The sequence below is a fragment of the Pollicipes pollicipes genome, unplaced genomic scaffold, assembly GCF_011947565.3.
Source record: "Pollicipes pollicipes isolate AB1234 unplaced genomic scaffold, Ppol_2.1 Scaffold_6138;HRSCAF=7277_pilon_pilon_pilon, whole genome shotgun sequence".
Taxonomy (NCBI): domain Eukaryota; kingdom Metazoa; phylum Arthropoda; class Thecostraca; order Pollicipedomorpha; family Pollicipedidae; genus Pollicipes; species Pollicipes pollicipes.
The window spans coordinates 26672941-26687434 of record NW_023596818.1 but is presented as its reverse complement, the minus strand read 5'-3'; the positions used below and the strand labels follow the sequence as shown (position 1 = coordinate 26687434).

The window sequence follows — 14494 nt, the reverse complement described above, 5'->3', positions numbered from 1 at the left end:
AATCCAGTGGTGAGACGGGAGGTGACTGTGGATCACCGGGCGCACGCACCGAAGGGGAGGGGCGCACCCCCTCCCCGACCGCCGCGCCGCCCTCGTAAAAAGCCCGCTACAAGAAAAAGCAATTAGAGATAAAAAAAAATGACGCCGGCCAACGAGATGAATAACAAGTGAATAAAGAATGATGCACCTCATGGGGACCGGGCCGCGGCGTCCCAACCAGCGATTGTATCCGAGCTGAAGTCTGATCGGACACTGAGATGCGGTGACGTCCGGGGACCGGATCGCTGCCGCGGCGTGAGGCGACGGCGGCGGTCCTGTCAGCGCGCGCTGTCGCAACACCCGCCGGCGGCCGTCATGTGCGGCTGCAGGTGCCGATGATCCCATCAGCGCTCGCAGCAGGACTTTGCAATGTTTACACCTGCAAACGCGCATCGCCGTCAAATCGCGGCGATTTTTGGGCGAGCGGGGCAGGTGACAATGTCCGAGAGCCACTCATTAGCCCATATCGCCGATCTGTGGTCCGGTACAACTGGCTGCGGTGGCGCGTCGCTGTCCGGCCGGCAAATTCAGCCTTGGTCCGCACGGCCACGCGCTAGCTCCCACGCACTCTCGCCCGGTGCACACAGGCATTCGCACCGGCGACACTGCCAGTGACGTCACCGCGGATCTGGCGGCCCTAATGGAATCGACTCGGACGCGGAGAATGCTGATGAGAGGCGACGTTCGCGTCACCCCCGCCAGGCGACGCCACGGTTCCGCGCCGGCGACAGCGCGGCGCTTCTGGCGCGGTGGTAAAAAGTGCGGCGGTGACATTCCCGACGCACTGTCCGCCGCCGGAAGCCGCTGGCAAAAACGACGCGGCAATTAATGCCGCGTCTCGAGGCATCGCGACTTAATCGTGTCCCGACTGAGCTCGACGCCCCGACCGACTCACCGGCGACATTCGGAAAAGAACTTCGTCAACATCCGTTTCTGAGCGCTCATCGGCCGCCTGGCGGCCGCAAGGAAAACTGTCTGCATCTCCGCCGGCGGTCCATCCATACCCAGCCTGCAACTTCGGCCACCCTGCACCTATGAGCCGGGGGGGGGGGGGAGTGGGGAGGGGGTAGAGCTGGACCTAGGAGCGCTGCGTCACGCCGGGAGTGAGTGATCCGCGCCCGCCGCCCCGTTTGAACACCGTGTAAATGCCCGCTCTACATTAGTGTGTCGGCGCCTGTCAATGTTTGCGCCGGGCACACGGCGCGAGAGACGCTGGGTTAAGGCTGCCGAGGTGGCGTAGAGGCCGTGAGCCCGGCACGGGCACAGCGGCCAGCGCCAGCGGAGATGTCTGACAGAGCGGAGATGCCTGGCAGCTGGCGGCCAGCGCCAGCGGAGATGTCCAGCAGCTGACGGCCAGCGCTAGCGGAGATGTCAGTACACTAGCGGCCGCCAGCGGAGGTGTCAGTCAGCCGGCGGCCAGCGCCAGCGGAGATGTCTGGCAGCTGGCGGCCAGCGCCAGCGGAGGTGTCAGTCAGCCGGCGGCCAGCGCCAGCGGAGGTGTCAGTCAGCCGGCGGCCGGCGCCAGCGGAGATGTCCGGCAGCTGGGGGCCGGCGCCAGCGGAGATGTCTGGCAGCTGGCTGCCAGCGCCAGCGGAGATGTCAGTCCACTAGCGGCCGCCAGCGGAGGTGTCAGTCAGCCGGCGGCCAGCGCCAGCGGAGATGTCCGGCAGCTGGCAGCCAGCGCCAGCGGAGATGTATGACAGCTGGCGGCCAGCGCCAGCGGAGGTGTCCGGCAGCTGGCGGCCAGAACGAACGGAGAGGTCTGACAGCTGGCGGCCGGCGCCAGCGGAGATGTCCGTCAGCTGGCGGCCAGCGGAGATGTTCGTCAGCTGGCGGCTAACACCAGCGGAGATGACTTTTAGTGAACTATCAGATGCTGTCGCGCTGTAATCGGTGTCCGTTTAGGGGAAGGTCACCTGAACGGGTAATATTGGAGAAATAGTCCATTTCGAGGTCGATTAAGGCATCCAGAAATCATGCAGAATGTATGCAAAAAGTAAAAAACAATGGGTTACGAAGTTCTGAGACCAGGATGTTAGACAAGTGAATGGGCCACCAACTGGTGCCTAACCGTTCTGAACCGCGACGAAATGTCTTAATAATCTCACTGACAGCGTTGCTTCTTATTACGAACAGTGTCTCTTTACGAGATCTTAATTTTGCGAGACCAAGATCTCGATCTCGCAGATGCTCTAATGGCGCTTTCTTTCCATTCGTGCAGCTGCGAGCAGAGGACAACACACTCTTTTGAATTCTGGAAACACCGGTTCAGTGCCGGCTTTGATCGATCCGGCCGTTGAAGCAATCCATCTAATCCATCCCGAAAAGCGCGAATCAATCCATCCCGAACAGCTCGCGTCTGTTATCCGATCTACGACACCTTTCTTTGAAGAGGTTTAGCACGACGGCCGGCTAGGTGTGAAAGCCTGACAGACATGGACAGATGGTCCCACGCGGTGAAAGACTAGCCTGCAACTGATTGATCGGTCTGCGACGGCCACTTCCGCCGAACGGAGCAAAAACGCGCTGTAAATCCATCCTCACTTGGCACCGGTGCGATGTTCTGTAGTGGCACTATCATCCGAAATCCGACTGAAACGAACCAGACACACAACTGCACGCCATCGACAGCGATCTGTACTTAGCATTGCAGCTCGGTGACAAGGCCCTTCTGTCTGGAGTCACCCGAAACTAATAACGCATCAGATCTGCTCCTGTGTCGCCGCCAGTGCCGTAGTGTATCCACATCGCACGTCGCTTAGGGGCGTGACGCTGCGAGCGTGCTTCGCCGCATCAGCTCCAACGATGTTGACAGTGGAAGACACCATCGGACGGCTTCGGTGGCGGACAGCAGCGTCGTTTTCAAAACAAGAATATGTCCGTGAAATAATGGATAGCCTTTAGGAATGCGGTTCTTGCGGCCGCTGTGGGCAAGGCAGGAATGGCACTAGATAAGCTCGGTGTGCTGATATTCTGGCTCGTAAGCAGCCATTCTCAATAAACCATTAGTTCAATCCTCGGCGTCCTTGGATTCTCGTACTCAATGTGTGCTCTAGCATCTAAGAATGTGTGGAACCGGCCAAGACATTGCAATGCAAGAGAACACTAGCAGAGGCTCCGCAACAGCCTGCCACTGAGCTGGGCATCCAACTGGGCCCTTTTGAACCCAGCTGACGGACGAGTCGAACAGCAGGCCTTCACCCACCTGTGCACCTTCCAACTCGTATAGGTAATGGTCCATTGCGAAGCACGTACCGAGCTGCTGTGGAGGCGGTCCCAACATCATAGGGAAGAAGGTCGGCTGCGGAGCTGGAGACCCAGTTGGGCTCGTCTGACCTCGGGCGGGCGAGCGTGTGTTGAACAGTTGCCTACACCCTCGGCACACCTGTCAGCCTGCTCAGGTAACGTTCCACAACAAATGGTTCGTCGAATCGCCGTGTAAACGCATGACTAAGGGGCACGGAAACCCGTCTGCTCTCATGTTTGGGTGGGAATGTTTGTTAATACGGGTAGCCGTTGATGCAAACATGCGAAAGGGGCAATAAAACGAATGTCGACGAAACCCTCACATCCTGTGATGGAAAGCTTGAGGGACAGCTATACTGCAAAATCGTGTGTCATTCGTTAGCCAAAGCACAATGAACATTCTTAAAAGCAAAAGTTTTAGTTGCTTTGGTTAGAATATAAAGAAGCCCATGTCGGTGAGAATGTACTGACTTCGAACATAAGTGTCACTAGCGGCACACTAGATTTCTGAAAAGAATATAGTGCGGAAAGCACACTTTATTTTACACCGTTTCTCTTTTCTAACTGCATTTGTCGCAAGCCGATTTGCCAGGGTAATACGCATTTCAGAGCCCGACTCGACGACTACTAAATGTGATCAACGGATAACGTTTGTTACTTGCCGTGACCTTTGGGCTTCTTCATATTCTAACCAAAGCAACTAAAATTTTTGCTTTTAGGGATGCCCAATTTGCTTTGGTTATGCGCTCCAGGTCGCCGTTCACGCTGGTGGTAAGCCGTCGAGATCATCATTGGGATCAATCCGTCATCAATGACGACGATCGAAAAACGGTGACACAGTCGTCAGTTCACATGACACCTTTTCCACACGCGTAGAGAACTTTGACACCTTTTCCACACGTGTTGAGAGCTTTGACACCTTTGACACCTCACATGTCACCTTTTCCACACGCGTTCGAGCGCACAGAGAGCTCGCGCCCCAGCACCGCCAGCTGATATCACGCCAATCATTGGCGGATCGCCGCCGAATTAATTCCATTCACGCTACGCCGCCGTCACAATATGACACGGTTCGTCTGGCAGCACGCCCTTCACGTACATATGTTACGGCACCGAGAAATATTAAAAACGCGGCGCGAGCCCACCTGACAGCGCGGCCTTATTGTGCCGCGTGATGCCGTGTCATTGGCACAAAGCCAAGCCGGGGGTACGGCTGGGGAGAGGGGCCCCGGGCTCTCTGTCGGTGATGGTCCCTCCCCCTGCCTCCCCTTCCCGCCGACGTCGCGCTTCGAGAAGCATTGTGAGGGGCAGTGACGGTTAGTGTGGTCGTCCTGTGTGCGTCAGAGGCTCAGTTACGCGCTGTCTGAAGCTGGCAGCTCGTGGTCGTACTGTCTGAAGCTGGCAGCTCATGGTCGTACTGTCCGGAGCTGGCAGCTCGTGGTCGTGCTGTCCGGGGCTGGCAGCTCGTGGTCGTACTGCCCGGAGCTGGCAGCTCGTGGTCGCACTGTCTGGACCTGGCAGCTCGTGGTCGCCCTGTTTGGAGCTGGCAGCTCGTGGTCGTACTGTCTGGACCTGGCAGCTCATGGTCGTCCTGTCCGGAGCTGGCAGCTCGTGGTCGTACTGCCCGGAGCTGGCAGCTCGTGGTCGTACTGTCCGGAGCAGGCAGCTCGTGGCCGTTTATCTTCTCTTCTCCTCTCGATCGCTTTGGTTGATGCTGCTTGCGCCGGCGGTGGTGGGCGGAGAAAGGCACACCAATAATATGTCGCCCAGACCCCGTTTCCGCACCCTCACAACTGTATTTACGACTAATTTCAAATCGAGCAGGATTTTACTCCCAGTGTATTTTATCTCCTGCAGGCCATTTAACGCCATTTGATTGTAAATTGATAGTGTATTCTGGCAGCTGTATCCTTTCGACGAATGCATACAAATGAACCGTTGTTTATGGCTGCAATCAAGAAAGTAAATTGAAAAGGTAGTGACGACGCTGAGCTCTAAAAGTTGCGAGTAAAATACGACTTAAAGGAGCAGCAAACTGTAGCCTGTGCCAGTTTGCTTCAGTACTACGGCCATGCCATGTCCCATCCTTGTTTCATTTGGCTTGAACCACCGAAGTCGGTCAAAAATACGTGTTTGTTACGTTACCCGGAATCTCATTCGAGCATTTAGAGCCTTTATCAGTTGGTGATACTTCGATGCGGTGAAAATTAAACGACATGATTTTCACGCACGTCACAAAGCGTGTTTCAAGTGGGTTTACAAATAGCATAATATTAAAGGCAATTGACTGTTGCTACAACTGAAACAACCGGGCCTGCGAAGGCTACTCGATGTCCTGGGAAGAACTGCTGACATTGGAAAACGAACTCATCTTCCAGCCCGATGTCTTCAATAAGACGTCTTTAAAGAACGTGCTTGCACGTGGTGCCTTAGCAGATAATTGATTGGTGCTTGGACGTGCAGACAGGCACCGAGAGCCACGACGGACGAGTAATTGCTTTATCGCGCTCATGCCCAGCTCAGCGCTGGCCCGCGGTTCCCAACAGCGAACGGATCAGCTCCACCAGCGTCAGATGCCTGGCGCCGGCTCAGCGCTGGCCCGCGGCCCTCAACAGCAACCGGATCAGCTCCACTAGCGTCAGCTGCCTGGCGCCGGCACAGCGCTGGCCCGTGGCTCTCAACAGCGACCGGATCAGCTCCACCAGCGTCAGATGCCTGTCGCCCGGCTCAGCGCTGGCCCGCGGTTCCCGACAGCGCGACTGGATCAGCTCCACCAGCGTCAGCTGCCTGTCGCCGGGGTCAGTGCTGGCCTGCGGTTCCCAACAGCGACCGGATCAGCTCCACCAGCGTCAGCTGCCTGACGGCTGTCTGCAGACGTGCTGCTACCATTGCCTGGGGCGTCCTCAGTCGCCATCCGGCCGTTAGCCCGGGGCGATCGCCGTGGGGGGGGGGGGGAAGGGGGCATGGCGGTCTGATCAGATTCACACATCGCCCGCGCCCAGGATGGCACGCGTGCTCCGACATCACCCGCCTCGGGTTGATCAGATTCGGGCGTCCTGCAGCTCCGGGGTGGTCGGATTCGCACATCCCTCACCTCCGCGAGCGGGCGGCTGCACGTATCACCGGCCGCCTGGGGCGATGAGGCTCGGGTGTCCCTCCCAGCGGCGCCAGACGCCGCCGGACGAGCCCCAGCCGCGCCCAACGACCCTCACGTCACCGATTGGCATTCTCAACCGGCGCGGTTTATGGCCGGGCCGCGTCTATTGTTCAGAGATGAGCGGCCGAGTGGTCGAACAAGGCGTCGTTGCCCCGCTAATATTCTCAGGCGCGGCGCGGCCGTAAAAGAGCGCCATGTTGGACATCGGTACCCCAATCAGCGGGCGAGGCGGCGGCGCGCGCCGCCAGGGGGCGGGACCTGTCTGCCGAGGTCAAGGGGTCACCGGAGCAGACGCACGCATCGGCAGGAGGGGGGGGGGGGGGCTGGCGCTGGATAGTAGTGCGCTATCCCTGTAAAGGCTGCCGACGCGCCACTTTCGGGGAGAGGCGTCACGTGGCGCAGGTGCCCCGGAGGCGTCCATTAAGCAGCATTTGTTCTCGCACCTGGTTGTAAATTCAACGTTAATGGTCGGATCTGACCGGGGCGTCGATAAAAGCCCAACAAACAAAGCAGCCTGCGAGCTGGAGCTGTCAGGACAGCGGTATAAAATGCGGAAATGCTTCAGGTCGCGCGGCGATGCGCCAGCGCACTGACTCTTTCCCCGCCAAAATAGCGATGCTGTAGGTCCACACTACCACTGTAAAGATATCTGCCCCTGCAAAAGCTTGATGCGAAGATATTTGTCAGAAGATAGTCAGGTGCCTCAAGAAGGAGATTTTGCGGACGGGGTGTGAAGTCGCTGAGGATATCGAAATGAACGGATGGCGTCACGCCGGCGTGCAGCCTAAAGTGCACCGCGACGGCGCACAGGCTACAGTGCGCCACGACGCCATCAAATGCGCCACGTTTGAGTTGACGTTTGTGATCATCAGACCAGTCCGCCAAACAGAGCCAGCAGAAGCCGACAGTCCGGCGTGATCACATCATTGGTCCCTTCCAGCGAGCAGTGGTGTTTGGGAGTGCGTTCAGCCAGTTCATGCACCCGAGGCCTGTCTCCTTGTCGCTGAACATGTGCTGGTTGAATACGGTGGCGGAGGTGGCCGGTGCCCAAGGGATCAGTGTGCGTTGCTCAGCCCGCAATCTTGACCCCTTGCCCCTTAAAACTTTGAAAGGGTTTGCTCTCGAAACCCGTGCAATGCCTGTTGGGATGAACGGAGGGACTTTGAAACATTCCAGCTGCTGGGCATGCAGGGTCAGTCAGGACGGAGACAGCGGAAGACTATTGAGGACGCGACAGCTAGCAATCATAGGCAAAACTTTGGCTTACTTCCTCCCAAAAACCTCATGCTTGTGTCTGAACACGCACTCGGGTGGGGGTCAATTTGACCCCCCAAAGGTTTTTCCGGAATAGTTCTCAACAGCGCGGTGTAGCCGCGCCAAACTTTGCGTAGCTAAAGATAATTGAATAGTGGATCGTGTAGGAGTTTTAGTTTAACTGGTAAGGTCACTGGCCTGCGGTAGATCAAAGTTAGAGCATGGTTTCAGCGAAGACAATTTCTAGGGAGTCGTTTAATCTGATGCAACAACGAAGTGTTAGACGAAGCCATACATCTCTGTGATGGTTTCCTAAGCCACAACAACTGAACTAATCAATTCCATTGACCTAGGGTGAGGCATATAGGTCAGACCAAGGTGAAAACTAGCCTGTCTTATCACTCTAGAGCTTGCCGTATGGGATAGTTTCTGGTGCTCACTTTGAATTTATAAATAACAGAAACCGCAACATACATTCGCCATGGACTTCTTAAAAGTCAGATAGGTCACTGATCTAAAAATGACCCAGGTCAACATTTTGCTTTTGGGAACATAGTGCCTAGCACAATCCCTGACGCTTATTCAAACGCAAATATCCAAGCGCCAGTGACCTTTTGCTTAGATCCGGTATTTAAGCTCACAGTGGCTGCATGAGAAGGTCTGGGGGCACTTTGAATACTAATCTTGAGTTTGGCCTGGTTTGACTTTTTCGACCTGAAAATCATGATTTAGGAACCTAAATTTTGTCACAAGTGTGTGCACATATAGGCCAACACGCCCTGTGAATTTGGTGTCTCCAAATCTCTTAGTTTCCGAGATATCAGCGGGGTCATATTTATCCACTCCCCACCCGAGCGAAGGGCCAACCGACCACCCGGGTGCGTGTTAGATCCCACATTTCGTGGTGGCCTGCCTTATGCATGCAGGCCGTGACCTTGAGCGGCCACTTTGACTTTAGATTAACTGTTTTGGGCACCTCTTTATCGCAGCATAATGCCCTGAATGGCCAGGCTGCTATTAAAGCACAGCGGATTAAGATGGTATGATGCAATACAAATGCAGGCACCGTTCGTTGCAATGCAATCGACGAAATCAACGCTTCTTATTTTGACGGGGCAAAGATTGGGCCCTAGATTCGTTGCTCTGAACCATAAAATGTCCAAGAGACAATATAGTATATTTATTTCCATATACAGCATTACAAAACAGCAAATAGATACACCTATGTGTCGTTCCATATGTATACTATCTACAGAAAACAAGAACAAAACAAAACCGAACTGCAAACGAAGCCAGTAATTGTGTGCACGAGTCATACCACAACAAGCATAAGCTAATATCAATGACGGGTGTGGCCGACACAAGCCTTGCCCGGCCGGCTTACAAATGCTCGCAGCTGACTACAGTTCAATACTGGGACCGGCTGACCACGGGAGCCGCGTTCTCCTCCGCCTGGAACAGTGTCTGTCCCCCGCCTGGCCGAGCCGGACACACGGAGTGTTCACCCGGACAGGGCGTCCGGGCACGGAGACTCCCGCCGGACACCACTGTCTGCCCGGGCGCCAGAGCTGTCCGCGGACACGCCCGTTCGTCGGACAGGGCGACTGTCCGCCCGATCCGACAACCACCAGCCCCACAATGGCCATACGTTCGGGGCGTGAAGACTGTGACGTGGGAAACGTCTACCCTGAAGACCGTCCGGCGGGCGCGGAGACCGTCCGGCGGGCGCGGAGACCGTCCGGCGGGCGCGGAGATCGTCCGGCGAGCGCAGAGACCGTCCGGCGGGCGCAGAGACCGTCCGGCGGGCGCAGAGACGGTCCGACGGGCGCGGAGATCGTCCGGCGGGCGTGGAGATCGTCCGGCGGGACGCTGAGACCGTCCGGCGGGCGCGGAGACCGTCCGGCGGGCGCGGAGACTGTCCGACGGACGCGGAGACCGTCCGGCGGGCGCGGAGACCGTCCGGCGGGTGCGGAGACCGTCCGGCCGGACGCGAACACAGCGGTGTGAGGTCCGGACTCCGCGGCGCCGCTCAGTGCTCGGCCGCCCCGGGCAGCGCCGCGCTGGAGCCGCATCAGAACCGTAGCCGACTCTTGCCGGCCTCCTCCTTACGGCACAGCTCGGAGACGGAGAAGCGCTCGCGGGGCGAGAGCGCCGCTCGCGGCGGCGAGGCGGGCGGCGAGGCGCGAGGCGGCGAGGCGGCTGGCGGCGGTGGCGAGAGCCGGCCCAGCGCCGAGCTGCTGACGGTGCTGACCTGCGCCAGGCCGCGGCCGCCAGCCGTCAGCGGCGCCAGCGGCCCGACGCCCAGCGCTGCCAGCGAACTGACAGGGTACGGCCGGCCCAGCCACGGCTTCAGCGGGCTGAACGCCGACGAGTACGGGTACAGTGGCGACGCGTGACTCGAGATCTTGGGCAGCGGCGGGAAGCAGGGGCTGAGGAGGCTCGGCCGCTCGCTGCCCGACATGGCCGTGTGGGCCAGCGACCAGATCCGCGGCTTGGGCGTGTCGTCGGGCTTGGCGGCTGGCGGGCTGGCCGGCGCCGGCTTGGAGGGCGTGCTTGGCTCACCGGCCTCCGAGACGCCTGGCGAGATGCTGCCGCTCGAGCTCTCGCGGTCGCTGATCCGCACCGAGTCCTCGGCCGCTTCTGCAACGAGGGAGAGAGCGGCGTCAAGCGAGAGGACCGCGAGGGGAGAGCGGGAAAGGCAAGAGCGACAGTTGCCCGACGGCTCTCTCACGCATCGAAAACTACGGCGGCAATGAGGGGACCGTGAAAGCCATGACGTTGTCGTTTGGATGGTTGTCCACAGTCAGACCAGTACTTTCACAGTTGCCAGGCTTGCATGAGAAACGGTGCGAAAGTACTTGAACGGAGAATCACACGCAATGATTTGCGCACGTAAAAATACAGCTATCTCACCAGTACCCTTGCACGACTGGGAGGTTAATCGGCACGGAATCATACGACCTGTCAGACGGCATTTGGTCGCCATCGGTTTTCCGCACGCACGCTGCCCCTCCACGCGTCACGCCGGGTGGTCTGATCTCTGTGTCATGCAAGCTCAGTTGACAAGCTTCAGGAAATGGAACGGGGCCAAACGGCCACGGGCTCGTCTTTGCGTGCTTATATTTATATGACTAGGCTGGATGAGCTGGGTAGTGTGCTCGTTGGAGATAGGAGCTATTTTTCGGGCGCCGATAAAAACGCATTTTAACACCCGTCGACACTAGGAAAAATAATGTTGTAGGAGTGGATGGCAAAGATCATGGCGAAATCTGCGCGCGATCATCATGGCTCTCAGCGATTTTCCGTGAATTCTTTCGTGGCAGCGCTTGTGACCTGATGATCACGTCATGCGAACTCAGCTTCGTTTGCTGACGCCACGGTTGCCTCTCAATTATTCTCGACACACACGCTCGCCTCCCAATCATTTTCGACGCACGCGATCGCCTCCCAATCTTTTTCGACGCATACGATCGCCTCCCAATCATTCTCGACGCACATTTACCATCTCCTGGCCTTTTTCATCGTCTCTTGGACAAAACATTTATCCGTGAGTGGCACTGGCTGCCGACAACGGTTCTCTCCAGCTTTACGTGGCTATAAAAGAGCGGTATGAAGGGTCCGTAGCAAGTGCAGGATCGTTTGTATGCAGCGCGCAGGCGCCCCCTGCATTATCGATTACGGCTTGTCCTATTGTTCTCCTGTTTCACTATGTTCTTGGTATGTCGGGAAACGCGAAGTGAACTACTGCACACGTCGGAAACTCTTTACATGATGATATGGTGTCTAAAAGGGGAGACGTTTAACATTGTGGCGTAAATGCAAAGCTATCCCATAAAACCCCACCAAGCAATGCCCGGATCAGCAATTTCTTGACCTTCGCCCCCTTTGTAGGTCACCCCTTGTGTTCACAGACACCCATCTGCCTCGAATTCAGCTAATTATCCCAATATTCATGCACTACTAGTGGTGCAAACGGCTAAACAGCGGACATCAGGAGCAAAAAGTAGCGGGGACTGGCCGCAAAAACGGCGCTCCTGTCTGACCGCGGCGCCACCGAGTCGGGCCCGGACTGACCACCGAGACGCTTCAGAGGAGCCTCAAAGGAGCCGCCGGGAGCCGACACAGCCCCGGTCCGGGAGCCGGCATAGGCTCGGTCCGGGAGCCGACGCAGTTTCGGTCTGGGAGCCGACACAGCCTCGGTACGGGAGCCGACACAGCCCCGGTCCGGGAGCCGGCATAGGCTCGGTACGGGAGCCGACACAGCCTTGGTCCGAGAGCCGACACAGCCTTGGTCCGGGAGCCGACGTCAAGCCGCATTGGAGCGTCAGCGAGCGCAAGGTATGATCCGACACGGCCACAGCGGATCGAGACCAGAAGACAACACAGGATCCGAGCCACCAGAAAACAGGGCAAAGCAGCAAACCAAGACCAGCGACGCTAACATGGCCAGACAACTCCCGAGCAGCCGTGGCTATAGCACCGCGATAACCTGGGCTGGGATGGACGAGAACATCACGGAGCAACAACGGATCGGGACAAAAGGTTACTACGGATCGACAGCAACTCCTCATACTGCTGTCCTACTAAAACGCAAGAAATGGAAAAAGCTAAAGAAAATCTGGAGAAATCTGAACCTCAAAAGAGCGTGTGCAATGCCACGGAGTGGCAAAGGGTCCAAAAGATCAGCTCTGATGTTCCAGGAGATGCCTCTGCGCTTTGTGATGCACTTTGCACCATGTCTGGACAAATGGGCAGGGCACTTATTGCTCATTATTGACAGATATAAATTATGTCTGATTAGCTTCTCAGCGACGGTGGAAGGGCTGTCGTCATCAGCTTGAAAAGTGTCGTCCAGGAGATCCAGCGATGAGCCGCGGTTTGCCAGCCACGTAGGAAGGCGTCGCATTAAAAATCGGCGAGATACATCATGTGGGAACTGTGTCCGCATGCTTTCAGCTGTGTTTTCCAGATGTTCTGCCGCGGGTAAAAGTAAGAATTGCATACCAAACGCATAGCACAGCTTGGCATCTATTTTGCATCAGCTACACAAATGAGGAAACCCTAAACGCCTTCGCTTGAAGTAACAACACGTCATTCGGTGAGCCCGGCTACACCTCGACGTCAGTGGCCGCACCTCGCCCACACCTCGGCCACACCTCGGCCACACATCGACGTCAGCGGCCACACCTCGGCCACGCCGCATCATCAGCGGCCACACCTCAGCCACACCAAGGTCACACCTCGGCGTCAGTGGCCGCGCCTCGGCCACACCTCGGCCGCACAACGGTGTCAGCGGCCACACCTCGGCCACGCCGCAGCATCAGCGGCCACACCTCAGCCACACCAGGGTCACACCTCGGCGATCAGTGGCCGCACCGCGGCCACACCTCGGCCGCACAACGGTGTCAGCGGCCGCACCTCGGCCACACTAGGGTCACATCTCGGCATCAGCGGCCACATCTCAGCCACACTTCGGCCACACCTCGGCCACACCGCCGCGTCAGTTGCCACACCTCGGCGTTGGCCCTTCCCACCGCGGCCGCGGAGTTCGCGGGACAGGGGTGGGGGACCGCTCTCCGCTGTGGGACCCCGCCATCTGGCGCAGTGTCCAGATATTGCGATAGCGTTTATAGTGTGACTCCGGCCGCTGGCTCCGGCCTGCCGGCGTGGCGTTCAGGCCCGGATTCAGGGATGGGGAAGGGTCGCCCTTATTTCTCCACGCTCGCTGAGTTTACGCATCCTTGTAAGAATTACGCTTCGGCCAGAACACCACGCGATGATTCATGTAGGTCTTGTTGTGGACCTCTGGACGGCCCACTGACCGGTCCTGGATCCGCCCTTGGCGTCAGTGTTGAGCGTGGAGAAACGAGCCGGTCATCTGTGCTTGTTTGAGCAGTGCTTAGCAGAGCTTAGTAAAACAAGCCGCAGAGTGGTGCACGCAGTGCTGAGCAAGAGCAAATACGCAAATACGCATGTGCAAGCATGATGTAATAGGATCAGGGTACAGAAAACCACATGCATCCCTAGATTCAACACGAATGAATGCATGTCTGCATGGAATACTCTTTTAAAATGTTTGTGAGTTCACATGGCAACACACGGCACGTCCGTCTTTGATCACAGCAGAAGTCAAAAGTACGCAACATAACTGCGGCTTTATGCAAACTACAGTTAAAGTCAAAAAGGTAAACGCACCAAAGATTTTTGAACAAGCATAGAACTGTGCTGAAGTCTAGCTGGCACATATATCTGCAAAATATTCTCATTTTGATGAATTGGGTAAAAGATTTCGTCCTAAGAATTAACAGCAATTTTTCCTATTCAAACACATAAGAAAACGCTGTCTCGTTTAATGCTGTGTATTATCTCGATCATCGCCCATTTTATCACTCCATACCACCATCTGGATTAGCGAGACAGCGGCAGAATCTACTCCAATTAGTCAATTACGACGCCCCGATAAAAGCCTGTTTGGCGCCAGCTCTCCAGATATCTGCCTGGTCTCTGTAGCTGCCGGTCTGGGCGCTGGCTCGCCTGAGAACAGCCCGCCCGCCTCCTCGTCACTTCCGGGCGCCGTAACGACAGTGAAAAATACGTGCTCCACCCCCCGGCACTCGCGGCATAATGTCACACTGGCTAACCTCTATTAATGACAACGATAACTTTGGCCGCAGCCATAACCGAGGCAACAACTTCATCCCGAACGACCTCCGAGATGATTGAGCTCCATTAGGCTCACTTTCAATGAGGGATGTCGTAAATAAGGCGACTGATACGGGGGGAATAATAAAAAGGCTC

General features: G+C 57.0%; 1 protein-coding gene across 1 annotated transcript in view; it reads right to left on the bottom strand.

Moving 5' to 3' along the window:
- Positions 1 to 5873: 5873 nt before the first annotated feature.
- Positions 5874 to 14494, bottom strand: part of LOC119105515 (homeobox protein araucan) — a 51737-nt gene continuing 43116 nt past the window's right edge. Inside the window, exons 5-6 of the mRNA XM_037228979.1 lie at positions 9996 to 10336; positions 5874 to 6095 (exon numbers count right to left, since the gene is read on the bottom strand). Coding sequence (XP_037084874.1) covers positions 5874 to 6095; positions 9996 to 10336 — 563 coding nt within the window. The remainder of the gene's footprint in view (positions 6096 to 9995; positions 10337 to 14494) is intronic.